General features: G+C 43.6%; 2 protein-coding genes across 3 annotated transcripts; both read right to left on the minus strand.

Moving 5' to 3' along the window:
- Positions 1-1824: 1824 nt before the first annotated feature.
- gja1b (gap junction protein alpha 1b) lies at positions 1825-10478 on the minus strand. 2 transcript variants are annotated; one of them, XM_084699598.1, is made up of 4 exons: positions 10102-10478; positions 8320-8476; positions 4231-4970; positions 1825-4095 (listed from the first exon to the last, which is right to left on the minus strand). In XM_084699598.1, exons 3-4 carry the CDS (start codon positions 4952-4954, stop codon positions 3803-3805), a joined length of 1017 nt encoding a protein of 338 aa, XP_084555724.1. In that variant the 5' UTR covers positions 4955-4970; positions 8320-8476; positions 10102-10478; the 3' UTR covers positions 1825-3802. The 2 variants fall into 2 exon arrangements, with proteins under 2 accessions (XP_084555724.1, XP_084555723.1); XM_084699597.1 differs by having other exon boundaries at positions 1825-4970.
- A 190-nt stretch (positions 10479-10668) lies between these two features.
- On the minus strand, positions 10669-15088 carry LOC146287028 (gap junction alpha-1 protein-like). The gene is made up of 2 exons (XM_084699284.1): positions 14371-15088; positions 10669-11770 (listed from the first exon to the last, which is right to left on the minus strand). Exons 1-2 carry the CDS (start codon positions 15086-15088, stop codon positions 11664-11666), a joined length of 825 nt encoding a protein of 274 aa, XP_084555410.1. The 3' UTR covers positions 10669-11663.
- Between the last annotated feature and the right edge of the window lie 300 nt (positions 15089-15388).

Consider the following 15388-nt stretch of genomic DNA (forward strand, 5'->3'; position numbering starts at 1 on the left):
TGGACCGACTGGAAGTCCAGTTAGTAACTCCAGAGAATGCTGAGACTCTTGTCAGTCAGATAAGTGGAAGAATCATATTATTTAGTGCTGGCAGCACAGGGTCACATCTGCCTGCTAGACCTCTTCTCTGGACAACTGAGACTCCTATAAAATTCCTTACTGTGCAGACCAGATTGAGCACACACCCATAAGAGCAGAGAGGAGAGGAAGGCAGAAAGGAACGAAGTAAAGGCTCAGGTAACTAAGTTGCATGTGTTCCAGAGTGGTAGGTGGTCCTGAGATGCCAGGCTGGTCAGTCTGTGCTGTTCAAGGTTGTGGGTTCTCACGTCCTGCAGCTACACGTGAAACAACTGATGTTTCATAATGGCCTCCATGCTTCACCTCTCTCCCATCCCCTCTTCCACAATAAAAGTAATAAATGACTTTTTAAACGCTTTCATTGTGACGTTTAATATGTCACGTGAGCTTTCCTGTCCTCCACTTCTCTTCTCCTCGGCAGTTGTCCCTAGTGCCGAAGTGACGGCATGACTCTCCATATTTAGCAGCGTGAGCCCCGTCATCCTGTTTGTCCAGTCGGCACCACCCTAGCACTGTGGTCAGTGTGGTGGTACGATGCAGGATGCAGGACTCAGACGCACTGCTTCTTCCCCCTGTCTGTGGGCAGAGAGAACTCTGTAAAACTGTCCTCACTCACAACCAGCCCTCGCCTTAGTAAGAGTAAGTCATGTAACATGTTCAGAAACCACAGTAACACACTGTATCTGGGCTGGTGAGTTAGCTGAAGCAACAATGACACTGAGACAACTCACACAAAACAATCTGGATTTAACCTTGAGTGTGAGGCCTATCCGTCTCAGACTCATACCTCACAGATCTAGCACCATACAGAGATCTGGAACTAATAATGAGGACATTACCTTCCCTAACAGAGACTAAAATGAAAACATATCAGACAGGTTTGTCCTAATGAGATACACTGCAGCCCTGTAATCATTCACACTTTGGCTTCTGTTTTCCATTTTTATTATATCTGATGTTATGTGAATACTTTATGTAATAAACCAAATGTTCTTTTTCAAATGTGGGTCTTTTCCCGAAACTGTTTCTGTGGTGGTCCTTGTACTTAACAATGACATCTTATATAAAAATCCTGATAAAAACTCATTGTTAAATTAAAAATCGAGATGAATTAGCTGTGGATCAAAGTGGAGCTACTTCTCCATGGCAGCCTGGGCCACATGTGGTGCGCAGGCCCAGTCCAAACATGTGGTTCTGTTTAGCTTTGTGGAAAGGTTAAATAGGAAACTTGGAGACGAGAAAAAGACCTGAGTCTTTTCATATTATGAAATTTGACCAAATCTCTGAGGCATTTGCAGACTTGAGATACAGTGCAGTGTAGTTCTTATCGCACTCTCCTGTGTTATGCTGTGTATATTATCTCTGGCTACGTTGGTATTGGTGTTGAGGCTCACAAACCATTGCCCTTGTTAGACTATAAATACTCTCCACAGATGATGTAATAACCTCTCTATGGAGTGTACATCTGCATGTGTCTGATGTTGAGCTTTTTAGCTGGTAGTGTAGACAGAAGTGCTGTAGTCAATGTTAAATACTGCATTCAGCAAGATATTTCTGACATACTGTACCGTGTACCTACTGAATACGCATGACACATGGGTGGGAACAGAACAGGGAGAAGGGGGGGGGGGGGTATGTGAATTGACAGTATGACCACTACTTTATACTAGACCGTATTCTGAGGCAGAGTTTACCAATAACAAAGACAGTTACTGGATGAATGAAACGAAACAATAAAACAGAATATAAGAAAGAAAAAAATCTTTATTGGTTAAAATAGCTTTTCACAGATATGATTAATGAGTTTTCATTTTTATTTATTTATTTTTGCTATCATGCACTTTCACACTGTACAACAGTGGATCTCCATGGAATGGCATTTTCTGACCATGCTCTAGAACAAATGTACACCGATCATGTTTAACTTGTGTTGTTGGGTGTGTTGACTGGGGAGACATCACTGTTGTAGCCCTTCAATATCATTGAACCCAGTTGTCGAACATCACTTTATGTCTGTGTGTCTGTGTTTCTGTGTGTCTGTGTGTGTGTGTGTGTGTGTGTGTGTGTGTGTTTGTCTATCTGTCTGTCTGTCTGTCTGTCTGTCTGTCTGTATCTGTATGTCTGTTTATCTGCATGAAGAATGTGCTGTGGTGATTTCTGCCTGGGGTGTTTTAAAATAAATTAGTAACATGCATATCAGAAAACACTTGCCACATTTTCCATCATATAACAACCTAGTCAAGAGCTCAGTGCAAACACCATTGTAGCTGAAAAATCCAGGAAACTCTCTGTTTAAGTACCGAAATACCAGGATGCAAACTTGAAAAAAAAAAACAACAAAAAAAACAACAACCATAAGAAATTAAAATTGTCCAATTGTAATTCCATCTAGAAGTGTTTGGTAGTTGAGTGAAGCTACGCAGGCGTAAACCTTTTTAATATATTTGACTAAATATTAGTCCAGGTCTATAAGCAGTCTTCTAAAAACTCACATTTTTTGTGACACAGTTAGCTTGTTTTACAGTACTAAACATCTACCTCTCAAGCAGCAACGATTACATTGAGTTGGAAAATAAAATCATTCACTCAAAAACAAAGTTAAAACACAAATAACCTACTGCCCTCGCCCTCTACCACCCCCACCCCACTCTTACCCACCCCCAAGAAAGAAAACAAAACATACATGAAAATTTGAACAAATAAAGCCTTTCTGTCAAACAAGATACTCTAGAACACATACATTAACAATAAAAACACTGTTTGTTGTTAACCGGTCCTACAGCAGCTTGCTTGCACAGACTCTCCCATCACCTTTTCCCCACAAAACCCAGAGACAACAAATACTAAAAACAACTGACACCACATAAATTCAAAGTTTTTCAGGAAATGACAGTTGACGATCATTTATAAAACGTTCCCCTCTTCTTCACATAGAAAGAAATGTGCTGCTGAAATTTGGATAATATTCAATAAATATGAAGTTGGGTGTAGTAACTTTAAAGAATCATTGTGGGGATTCTGGATCAGAACTTGGCTAGCAGTCAGTCTCCTCTGTTAGTGGTGAGAGTCGTGTCTACGTTCACCCAAAAATAAATAGTCTCCATGACACTCAACAACCATCCAACGAGACTATTTAAACAGAGACAGGCTCTCTCAGATTAAATGGGGGTGTCATGAGGTCTTTCTGACTAAACTACTTTCCAAGACATTGAGAGAGAAGATGCATCTTGCAAAGTAAAACACTTTTATAAGGAATGTTGTCATTGTGTGTGGCCATAAGAATGTATCATATACAGCAAAAAACAAAACAGAAAAAAAAGAAAAGAGAAACAAGATCATTCAACCAAAACACCACCAGGCATAGACTGATTCTGTGGGCCAGGTATCAGAACACGCAGGTCCTCTAGCTCCACCACTATTTGTGTGTTAACGCTGGTTAGCTCCACTAGTTTCAAAGTCATCAATACATCGTGTAGTACCTCCAACAGTGTTAAAGTATTTTAATGTCTCTTTTTTATCACCTAAGAGTCTCTTCTAAAACGAGAACAGTGATCGCTGTGGCCCGCCCCCTTCGGAACGCGTTTGTAAAAATAACCCCAAAAAAACAATAACACGCCCACCTTGGCACTCTAACTTCCTGGTTCTCCGGCTCGGCCACTTGCCCCTTCTTTCCTCTGAGGTCAGGGGAGGTTGCCTAGAGAATGTAAGAGCAGAGGGGGAGGGGCTAGACGTCTAGATCGTCTGGGCGGGGTCGGCTGCTCATGCGGCTGCTGGCCCGGCTGCAGGGGCGGGGGTCCAGCAGGGCCAGCGGCTGCAGCTCGTGGCCCGCGCTCAGTTTCTTATGCTCCTGGGTGTCATCGGGAAAGTCGAAAGCCTGGGCATGGGAGTTGGAGATGGTGCTGCCGTTCTGGCCCAGCCGGTTCTGTTCCGTGCTGTAGTTGGCCCAGTTCTGCTCATTGGCCTGCTTGTTGTAGTTGCGGCAGGAGTTGGTTCTCTCGCCCGTGGCCAACTTGTACCCTGGGGGAGACATGGGGGAGAGGGGTGCTGTGGGAGAGGAACAGCCATTGTAGTAGGCGTACTTGGTGTCAGGCAGATCCTTTGGGGTGGGGCTGAGAGTGCCACTGGGGGGGTAGACGGTGGCGGGTTGCCTACCCTTGACCCGGTCCTTGATCCTCTTGAAGAAGACGTAAAACAGCTCGATGACGTTGAGGGCCAGTGAGACTAGGGACACCACCAGCATGAAGATGATGAAGACCGTTTTCTCCGTGGGTCGGGACAGGAAGCAGTCGACGCGATGCGGGCAGGGCGCCCTTTCACAGGTGTAGACAGCTGCCAGGCTGAAACCGTAGATGTACCACTGGATGACCAGGAAGCCCACCTCGAAGATAGACTTAAAGAAGATGCTGACGATGTAGGTTCTGAGCAGGGCTCCCTTCATTTTGACCTTGCCGTGCTCCTCCAGGCCGTGCTTCAGCTTCTTCATCTCAATCTTCTTCAGGGGGATGTCCACGTCGCCGCCGTCGTTTTGCACCGCCTTTAGCACTTCCTCCTTCCTGTTGAGTTTCTGCTCCTTCCTCATCAGATAGAACACATGCGCTAGGTAGAGGAGCGTCGGCGTAGACACAAAGATAATCTGCAGGACCCAGAAGCGCACGTGCGATATAGGGAAGGACTTGTCGTAGCAGACGTTCTCACAACCGGGCTGCTGGGTGTTGCACTTGAAGGCAGACTGCTCGTCGCCCCAGGCAGACTCCACAGCCGTGCCCAGGACCAGGATCCTGAAGATGAAGAGGACGGACAGCCAGACCTTGCCTCCCGCGGTGGAGTAGGCCTGGACCTTGTCCAGCAGCCTCCCCAGAGCACTCCAGTCACCCATCCTCACCGAGCCTTAGCTACACACACAGAGAGAAAGGTAGAGAGGGAGAAGGAAGGTTAGTTTGTCTTCAGTATAAAGAAACACTGAATAAAAGCCTGATAATCACACTGACACCTATGTATGCTCCATACTTTCAGTATCAGACACATTGTTCCTCGAACAAAAGATTGGTTTGGTTTAGTCATTATTACATGAATTCATCCTCAACGCAACGGGAAGCTTGGCACTCTGTGGACGGCAGATGAAACACATGCTTAGACATCTACCCAAGGTGTTGATTTCATTCTGGCCAGTTAAGACATGGACTGGATGGATGGGATGGGGCAGGTTGGGTCTGGGCTTTCCTTGTGGAGGTCAAATAGAGGAGAATGTACCTAATATGGGGTTAACTTTCTGGCTGGTACACTATGGAGACATGGTTCCCTGTCTGTACTATTTGCTGAGATGTAGCATACAGTGTCTCTGATGTATCTACTGCAAAGCCAGAGTGAATTATGGGCAAATTGAAGAGGAGACTTGATCAATTGAACCTTAGTAGTGCGCAGGTTACAACGATTTAAGTGTTCTAAATGTACAACCCCAAAAAAAGAAGAAAAAAAATCTGAGCTAATTACAGAGGAGTTGGATAGAGGAACGGTTGGAGAAACTCGCAAGTAAAACTGACGCTCACTTTCTTTCATCAGCAAACTATAAAAATGTTCACCCAAGAACCTGGTTCTCATCAACCCATTGTTTGTTAACAACTCTAATAAACATGAAAGAATGCCGAAATAAAGGATGTGGACAAAATTAAAGATATCAAATGCCCCTTAGTGAGCCTGTGCACATGTTGGGGGAAAACGCTCTGGGGAAAAGACCACTTCATTCCTAGGAACTGTGTTGCTTAGACACAGTAACTGTTCTTTAATACAGAAAGCAATTTGTCTGCCATCTGGTACACAATTTACTATCTTAATTAAAGATGCAGTATCCACATATATCAGTACCCCTGGTATGTAGCCCTGCATGGCCTGAGTATTAGCTTCAACAATGACAATGTCTTGCATTCCAGTGTCAGTAGAATCACGAGCAGACACACTAGAGAAATCAGTTTTCACTACTGATTGAATTCATTTGTGAACTATCATGTGAGTTATTCATAACTTAAAGCTTATTGTTGCTTAAAAGTAATTTTCGATTAATACTCAAAGATGTGTCTTCTTACCTCTGTCTTTCTCTCTCTTCCCAGTAAGAAAGGATGCCTGCTGTACAGTCTAACAGCTCTTTCTGCATTGAGAGTAATGTTCTCTATTCTTCTGACTAAAGTGAAAGGGCTCGTTAGTCAAAGTAACAACCAGGAAGATTTTTTAACACCTTTCTCCCACTAATTGTTCACTTGTAAAGGCATGAGGTGAAGTGGTGTGAACAAGCACACATTTCAGTGAGGGCAGAAAGATAAAGAGTCGGGACACAACCTCTGTCTGAAGAGAGGGAGGGAGGGAGGGAGGGAGGGAGGGAGGGAGGGAGGGAGGGAGGGAGGGAGGGAGGGAGGGAGGGAGGGAGGGAGGGAGGGAGGGAGGGAGGGAGGGAGGGAGGGAGGGAGGGAGGGAGGGAGGGAGGGAGGGAGGGAGGGAGGGAGGGAGGGAGGGAGGGAGGGACTTTGAGAAGAGGAGGCAAGTGAGTGCTTTGTGGTTATGTTGTATTGCTTCCAAACAATGACCTTTGCCCTCACACAATCCTCACCCTGATCATCCCAGATAAGATATAATCATGTCTGTAGTCTGTGAGCTTGAAGGGGTGGCAACACTGGCTACACGTCTATCTCTGATATAGACAGCCTGTCTTTACACACTCACACTGCCTGGGCTTAAAATGCACACCACACAGCTTAGACCCACGCACACAGCTTGGACTCACACAAAGTCTGGATGCAAACACACGTACAGTCGTATAGTTCCACACATACTACCTTCTGCACACACTGCTCATGAGGGTCTTCTCCACTCTATAAAGCCTGGTCCTAGACTGGCTAACCTGACGAGGCCTTCAGCCTCCTGGATGATCTGTGTCCAGATAACTGGCAACAGAGCAGTTTAAGGAATGACCAAAGAACATGACAATGGGTCAGTAAAGACGTTCAACAAGTATGTTGGTAGAGACAAATGAAGTTCACAAGCTTGTTAGGACTGGCCACAAGACATGATTAATAATAACCCTTCAGGACAGGAATACTGTCCATGGAAATACAACACACAACACCTTCTGTTGCCTGCCAGCTTTCTTAACACAATGCATGTTCAGCCACTTAGAACATTCTTAACAATTGATGAGAGCATTCTGAAGATGAGGGCAAGTGACATAAAATCCCGCCAGTTTCTACTTCAGTGAGTCGGTGGCCCCATTAAATGTATCTAGACAGTAGTATTACAATGGCCCTCGCAGATTCTGCTCACACAACAATGGTTTCCCTAGACAATACATTTCAGATTTATATATTTTTCTTTCAGAACTCTTTTAAATTGTAGTCTTTGATGTTAATCTTAAATAATCTCAAACCTATAAATACTGACATGAAGACATCCAGTGAGGTTCATAAGTAGCCTAATGTTTGAAAGCTTTGAGTTTGTTTTCTTTCTTTGAATTGTGATTTTAACAAACAATTTCAGTGTTTTGATTCATGAAACAACTTAAAAACTAGAATAAGAGCATCTGCAAAAAAATGAATGCATCGCTGTAATTCTTTATTCAGGACGATTTAAAAGCCCTCACTCTTGCCCAGACGCAGGAAACTTTAAAAGGTCTCCTGTCAGAATTCAATCTCATTGGAATACAAAGACCAGATGAGATATATGTATTAATAGAAAAATGTCAGTTAAATATGCAAAAGAATAATAAATCCGTGTCCATAATAAACAGACGCAGACTCGTGCGCCTTTGCTTTTTGGAGCGACCTTATTACTATTCATCGCATGCTGGAGTAAGAGTACAGTAAAATGCCTCAGGCTATGTAACTTGGCTACTAACGGACTGTTTCAACTTAAGGGAGGGGATAGAGAAAATAAATGTATAGGAAAAGAAACGACCATGTAACCTTAATGTAAGTGTAAGTAAAAAATGAGCAAAAGCAATTAGAATTTGGTTGACTTTGGGAGTTACAAATAAAATAAAACACATCATGAATGTCTACTAAGGATACGGGATAACTGGATTAAGAATGTTTAACTTGTTTTTAAACATGTATATAACTTGCAGTCACGCTGTGTTTGGAAACAAAGTGCAAACAATGTTTCTGAGCATTACCTCAAACTGCAAAAAAAAGAGAGAAAAGGACAAAAAATAAAAACTCACAGAGTTAGTATTCCAGGTTAGAAAACAGAAAATCTTACCTGGAAAGTTACTGAGAAGCAGGAAGAGAGCCCAAAGGGACTTTCTCCGTTACTTCGTGAATCAGGACACTGCTTTCTTGAAATCCAAGTTTGGGACCACGGAGATACTGAGACAAACTTGTCAAACTTTCCTTGCTTATAACCGTCCGCTAACGGGCTGAGGGCGGAGGGGAAAAAATAGAAAAGGATGGAGTGAAAAGTTTTGAGTCACCTGATTCCTACGTCAAGAGACCTCCTTGCGTTCTTTCACTGTATACCTTTTTTCCGTCAGATGTTCTGTCATGATAAAAAAAAAGAAGTTGATGCCACACGACATATTATATTGAATACATGATCACAAAATGGTGTGCTTATTGACGACAGATATGTGCGGCAATCTACCTCTGTTTTTAAGTGGTTCATGGGCCCAGTCATGATGGCCTTTGCAATCGCTGATATGTGTGGAGTAAGCTCAGTTTGAGATCGAGGGAAAAAGCTATTTTAATGATAATATCGATTTAGACGAATAAACAAATAATGTCTTAAATTACTTAATCTAAAAACGGTTTTTTTTATCAGGACATTTTGTCCAAAGTGAATTTTAATTGGCCTTGTGTGAGTTATTCCGTGTAGGCGGATTTATGTGAATTAGGCTACTACATATTGAGTATAATTAAGGTATTTTAAATTAAGTTGGTTTACCTAATCAATGAGACATGCGCCGTCTCTCAAGAGACATTGAAAAATAGAGGCCTTTAAATCTAGCTGAAATCGCCCGCTGACGTGTTCAACATCACTTAGTGTATAGCGCCACCTAGGGGAATTCCGGGGAACCCGACTTTAGAAACAAATCGGAACTCAAATTGTATTTTCCTTCAAGAAGAACAATTAAGACGCATTCTTTGTTGAACTTATAAAAAATAAAAATAAACGATCAAGTCAAATTCACACACACACTAGGCTACCTTCTGCACACACTGCTCATGAGAGTCTTCTCCACTTTATAAAGCATGGTCCTAGACTGGCTAACCTGACGAGGCCTTCAGCCTTCTGGATGATCTGTGTCCAGATAACTGGCAACAGAGCAGTTTAAGGAATGACCAAAGAACATGAGACATGCGCCGTCTCTCAAGACACATGGATAAATTGAGGCCTTGAAATCTAGTTGAAATCGTCCACTGACGTGTTCAACATCACTTGGTGTATAGTGCCACCTAGGGGAATTCAGGGGAACCAGACTTTAGAAACAAATCGGAACATATGTCTTATTTTCCTTAAAGAAGAAACATTAAGACGCATTCTTTGTTGAAATTATGTCAAGAAAACGATCTAGTCAAATTGGCAACTTCCAGAAAGGAATTTGTAAGCGATCAGCCAGAAGAAATCAAAACAAATACACATTTTCTCCACTCATCTTTCAGTCACATTTGAACAGATGGGAAGCATAGAAACAAAAGTATATAACCTGGACAACATAACACACATCACCAGCAAAATATTTTTTGTGATGCCTGAGTCTCAGGTATCTTTATCTTGACAAATGTGATCGCTTTTTGAAAATGGTAACTACACTTGTAATAAGACTAAGTTTTTTTGTCAGTTTTGTGGTTTACTCAATATTATCATTCATTCACAGCTGAAGAGAACGCGTTTTAGTGTTGTCGTGGAAGTTTTTGAGAGAATCAATCGTTCAAGGTGAAGTCGGGTGAAGTAGGCTATAGAGTTAATGTTTATTTGACGTAGGTTTTAACATAATAACATTACCTTTCTAAAACTGGTTGTTCCCAAACCCCCTTAGCCTACCTGTTCTAAAATCTTTCGGGGTTTATTGCTTTTCTAAAACTGTTACTTCAAATATTTGATATAGTTTCATCAATAAAAACAATTAGAAACAAAATAGTTTAATAATAAACCGTCATTCTTCCCCTACTACAAAGTATAGTTCCTACATAAATCGTTGCCACGCAACAGCCAGATAGCCAGATCTTTGCCGTCTTTTTCAATTTGAAATATTCGATGCGCAGGAATGTTAAAGAATGTTATGACGACAACCTGTGAGGTTATGCTGGATTCTAAAACTGATTGTCCCCATCCTTGATTGTGATTGGCTATATCGCGTTCCATGCCGTTGTAAAATCCAGCATAACCTCACAGGTTGTCCTCATAACATTCTTTAACATTCCATATTACTGCGCATCGAATATTTCAAATTGAAAAAGACGGCAAAGATTTCCATCTGGCTGTTGCGTGGCAACGATTTATGTAGGAACTATATACTTTGTAGTAGCGGAAGAATGACAGTTTATTATTAAACTATTTTGTTTCTAATAGTTTTTATTGATGAAACCATATCAAATATTTGTAGTAACAGTTTTAGAAAAGCAATAAACCCCGCGAGTCCGTGGTTTACGCTGATTTTAGAACAGGTAAGGGGGTTTTCGGCACTCCGCGAACCACGGCCTATTGGGGCTTATTGCTTAATTTTACAACGGCATGGAACGCGATATAGCCAATCACAATCAAGGATGGGAACAACCAGTTTTAAAAAAGACAATAACACTAAGACAATTCCATACAGCTCCATCTAGCATTCTAGAATGGAACCGGGATAATCCAGCACACCAGCACTACTCAGCTGATGGCCCTGAACCCCCCAGAACATTCTTCAACAGACCATTTTATAGATACGCCAGTTCTCAAAAGTCATTGGTCCATCCTACAAACATGAAGCTATACCAAATCTCTTCTGTCATTGGTTAAATCCTTAGAACAATACAGTTGAATCCACATTGTCTTCGGAACAACTGCCTCTTCTCCCCAGGTGACAAGAACTCTTTCAGGTCACCCAGACTTCCTGTCTCATGTCTCCTAGTTAGGTGTTATAAAACTACAGGTGGCATCTCTACCAAATGAGTTGAATCAACATACATTGTATCAAGCTTTTTAGCCAACTGTAAACTTCTCCTGAAACACATTCATTGTACATAGGCCCAACAGTTCTGTCTTAAGTGTGCAACTTTAATGTTTTTATTTTATTTTAAAAAATCATGTCATATTCCAGAATTTCTATACAAATAAGTAATATAGCGGTCATTGTGTCAATTTATCAAGTTACCTATTGAATTTCTCCCTATATGACCATGGTAATCATCTAAATGCAAGAATAATCATGTAAATCGTAATGTTAATCACCATATAAATCCCACTGATAATCCCCATGTAAATCCCATTGTAAATTGCCTTGTAAATCACATTACTAGAGAACTTGTAAATCACAGTGTTGATCACATTGTTGGTCCTGTGTTCAGCAGCATCCCTGTCATCATGGGGGAGTGGTCGTTCCTGGCCTCTCTTCTGGACAAGGTTCAGGTCCACACCACAATGGTGTCGATGGTCTTGCTGTCTGTGCTCTTCGTCTTCAGACTCTTTTTTTTCTTATCTGGGATGGATAAGGTCAGTGGGTGACCATCCTCTAAACAGGGAAATATCAGTCACATATGTTTCTTGATTTGCTCTGCTGTTAAGTTAAATATGTGAATGGAATGATGATGATACGGGTCAAAACTGATCTGAGATCTATAAATCACAACACACCAGTCACACCAGTTTCTTCTCACATTAATATCCAACTAATTATTACTGTATAACTATAATTTTGACCCATTATTATGTTGAGTAAGTTTTACATTACATGACCAAGTAGTTTAGAGAAATTGTACCAAACATCTACTTCTCAAGGAGAAACTTTACATTGAGTTGGAAAATGAAAAAAAATCACTTAAAAACAAAGTTGAAACACACGTAATCATTCTACTGCCCTCATCCTCTACCACCCCCAAACCACTCTTACCCACCCCCAAGAAAGAAAACTAAAAACATACATGAAAAGGCCAACAAATAAAGCCTTTCTGTCAAACAAGATACTCTCTCAGATAAAATGTCGGTGTCATGAGGTCTTTCTGACTAAACTACTTTCCAAGACATTGAGAGAGAAGATGCATCTTGCAAAGTAAAACACTTTTATATAGGAATGTTGTCATTGTGTTTGGTCATAAGAATGTATCATACAGCAGAAAAAAAGAAAAGAGAAAAAGATCATTCAACCAAAACACCACCAGGCATAGACTGATTCTGTGGGCCAGGTATCAGAACACTCTGGTCCTCTAGCTTAGTCATCAATACATTGTGAAATACCACCAACGTCTCTTTTATCACCTAAGAGTCTCTTGATCGCTGTTGCCCTAGTTGCCCCCAATGGGACACATTTGTAAAAAAACAAACAAAAAACTATAACATGTCCACTTTGACACTCTAACGTCCTGGTTCTCCGGCTCGGCCAGTTGCCCTTTCGTTGCCTAGAGAATGTAGGAGCAGAGGGGGAGGGGCTAAATGTTTAGATCATCCGGGCGGCACCGGCTGCTCTTGCGGGCCAAGTTGGAGATGGTGCTGCCATTCTGGCCCAGCTGGTTCTGTTCCGTTCTGTAGTTGGCCCTGTTCTGCTCATTGGCCTGCTCGTTGCAGTATGAGTTGGCCCTCTCGCCCGTGGCTAACTTGTACCCTGGGGGAGACATGGGGGAAAAGGGTATTGTGGGGGAGGAAAAGCCATTGTAGTAGGCGTGGTGTCAGGCAGATCCTTTGTGGTGGGGCTGAGAGTGCCACTGGGAGGGGGTAGATGTTGGCAGGAGGAGCAGCCATTGCTGTAAGCGTTGTGGCAACCCTGGGGCGCAGCACCATGATCAGCGTCCCAGTAGACACCACAGGCACTCCGATCAGCACCTTGGGCAGCGACACCGGCAAGCCCGGGGTCAGGTGATCAGGAAAAGGTATGTCCGGGTGCCGCCCCCACAGGAGACACAAGTACAGCTCATGAGTGGAATGGAGGATGGCCACACCATAAAAGGCGGGCCAGCCCTGCCGCAGGGGGGGTCGCTAGAAGTGAGTAGGAGCTGGACTCCAACCCATAGTATACTTCTGTAATCTAACCAACACCTACTGTATGCCCCCACTCGCACCTCCTGGGGGCTCATCTGGTGATAGACAAAACTCAGGAGAGGATAGAGGCCCAGTTTTATTGGCTGGCCTGAAACGAGTGGTTGCAGATTATTGTGCAGACTGCCCAGAATGCCAAAGGGTTGCCCCACGGCCCTCGGTCAGACACCCTCTCATCCCTCTGCACATTATCGAAGAGCCGTTTTGAATGGCTTGCCATGGACATTGTAGGACCACTCCCCAAGACTAGCCGAGGCCACAGATACATCCTGGTGATCATTGACTATGCCACCAAATCCGGGCAGGACTCACAGCAAACCCCAAGAAGTGCAGCCTAGGCCTAGATGAGGCCTTATACGTGGGCTACCGCATAGGAAAAGGCAACGTGAGGCCCCAGGACGCCAAGGTAAAAGCAATCCTTAGGTGGCCACAACCCGAGACCAAACGGCAAGTGAAATCTTTCCTTGGCTTGGTAGGGTACTATCAACAGTTCATTCCCCTGTACCCAACATTGGCAGGCCAACTGCATGACCTGACAAGGAAACCTTTCCTTGTGTCGGAAGTGGGGCTGGGGGCAGTCCTATCTCAACTGCGAAATGGCGAGAAGCACTCGATAATGTATATCAGCAGGAAGTACCTGCCTGACGAACGGACGTACTCCACAGTGGAAAAGGAGGCACTCGCCACCTCGACAAGCTGCGCTATTACCTCCTGAAGCATTGCTTTACCCTGGTCACGGACCATGCCCTGAAATGGATGGCAAAGACTCCAACACATAGTATATATGGATGTAATCTAACCTACACCTACTTTGTGTTTTTTCAGTGAGGAGAGGGGGTCCAGATAGACCAGCTGCCAGACCAGTCCAGACCGTTCCCTCAACCGTGGAAGAATCTAATTTCTTTTTGTGTTTTGTTTGGTCGTTTATTTAAATAAACACCAACTTTTTCATCCAACCAACCGTGCTTTTAAGTAGTGCTATGCTGTTTGCACCTGGCTACGCCCCTTGGTTGCCACAGCCTACTTGGTGTCAGGCAAATCCTTGGAGTTGGGGCTGAGTGTAGATGGTGGCGGGTTGCTTACCCTTGACCCGGTCTGTGATCTTCTTGATGACATAAAGCAGCTCGATGACGTTGAGGAGCAGTGAGACTAGGGACACCACCAGCATGAAGATGATGAAGACCGTTTTCTCCGTGGGTCTGGACAGGAAGCAGTCGACGCGATGCGGGCAGGGCGCCCTTTCACAGGTGTAGACAGCTGCCAGGCTGAAACCGTAGATGTACCACTGGATGACCAGGAAGCCCACCTCGAAGATAGACTTGGAGAAGATGCTGACGATGTAGGTTCTGAGGAGGGTGCCCTTCATCTTGATCTTGCCGTGCTCCTCCAGGCCATACTTCAGCTTCTTCATCTCAATCTTCTTCAGGGGGCTGTCCACGCCGCCGTCGTTTTGCACCGCCTTCAGCACTTCCTCCTTCCTGTTGAGATTATCCACCTTCTTCCTCAGGTAGAACACATATGCTAGGTAGAAAAGCGTTGGCGTAGACACAAAGATAATCTGCAGGACCCAGAAGCGCACGTGCGAGATAGGGAAGGACTTGTCGTAGCAGACGTTCTCACAACCGGGCTGCTGGGTGTTGCACTTGAAGGCGGACTGCTCGTCGCCCCAGGCAGACTCCACGGCCGTGCTCAGGACCAGGATCCTGAAGATGAAGAGGACGGACAGCCAGACCTTGCCTCCTGCGGTGGAGTAGGCCTCGACCTGGTCCAGCAGGCTCCTCAGAACACCCCAGTCACCCATCCTCACTGAGTCTCAGCTACACACAGAGAGAGAAAGATAGAGAGGGAGAAGGAAGGTTAGTGTTTCTTCAATATAAAGAAACACAGAGGGAGGGAGGTTTCAAAGCAACAACGGTCTAAATATGATTTTTACATCCTTTCAAATACTTTCAAGATTTATACAATCTGCTTTGAATGTCTGGTCTCGTTCAATTCAAACAGACGAAACCAGTGACTTTAAAACCATCTGATGTAAATTTAGTCTAAAAACTGAAATCTAAAAACAGGAAGGGGATTACAGTTTATAGCAGTAAACAGTATA

Source organism: Hypomesus nipponensis, chromosome 6, assembly GCF_054491055.1.
Source record: "Hypomesus nipponensis isolate SF chromosome 6, ASM5449105v1, whole genome shotgun sequence".
In the NCBI taxonomy this organism is placed as follows: Eukaryota; Metazoa; Chordata; class Actinopteri; order Osmeriformes; family Osmeridae; genus Hypomesus; species Hypomesus nipponensis.

What these genes read in the sequence shown, in the direction of transcription:
- gja1b (XM_084699597.1), bottom strand. Translation starts at nt 4,954, where the DNA reads ATGGGTGACTGGAGTGCTCTGGGGAGGCTGCTGGACAAGGTCCAGGCC.
- LOC146287028 (XM_084699284.1), bottom strand. Translation starts at nt 15,088, where the DNA reads ATGGGTGACTGGGGTGTTCTGAGGAGCCTGCTGGACCAGGTCGAGGCC. An exon ending in GATCACAGACCGGGTCAAGG is followed by an intron (nt 11,771 to 14,370) that starts GTAAGCAACCCG and finishes TTCCCTGTTTAG; the next exon opens with AGGATGGTCACCCACTGACC.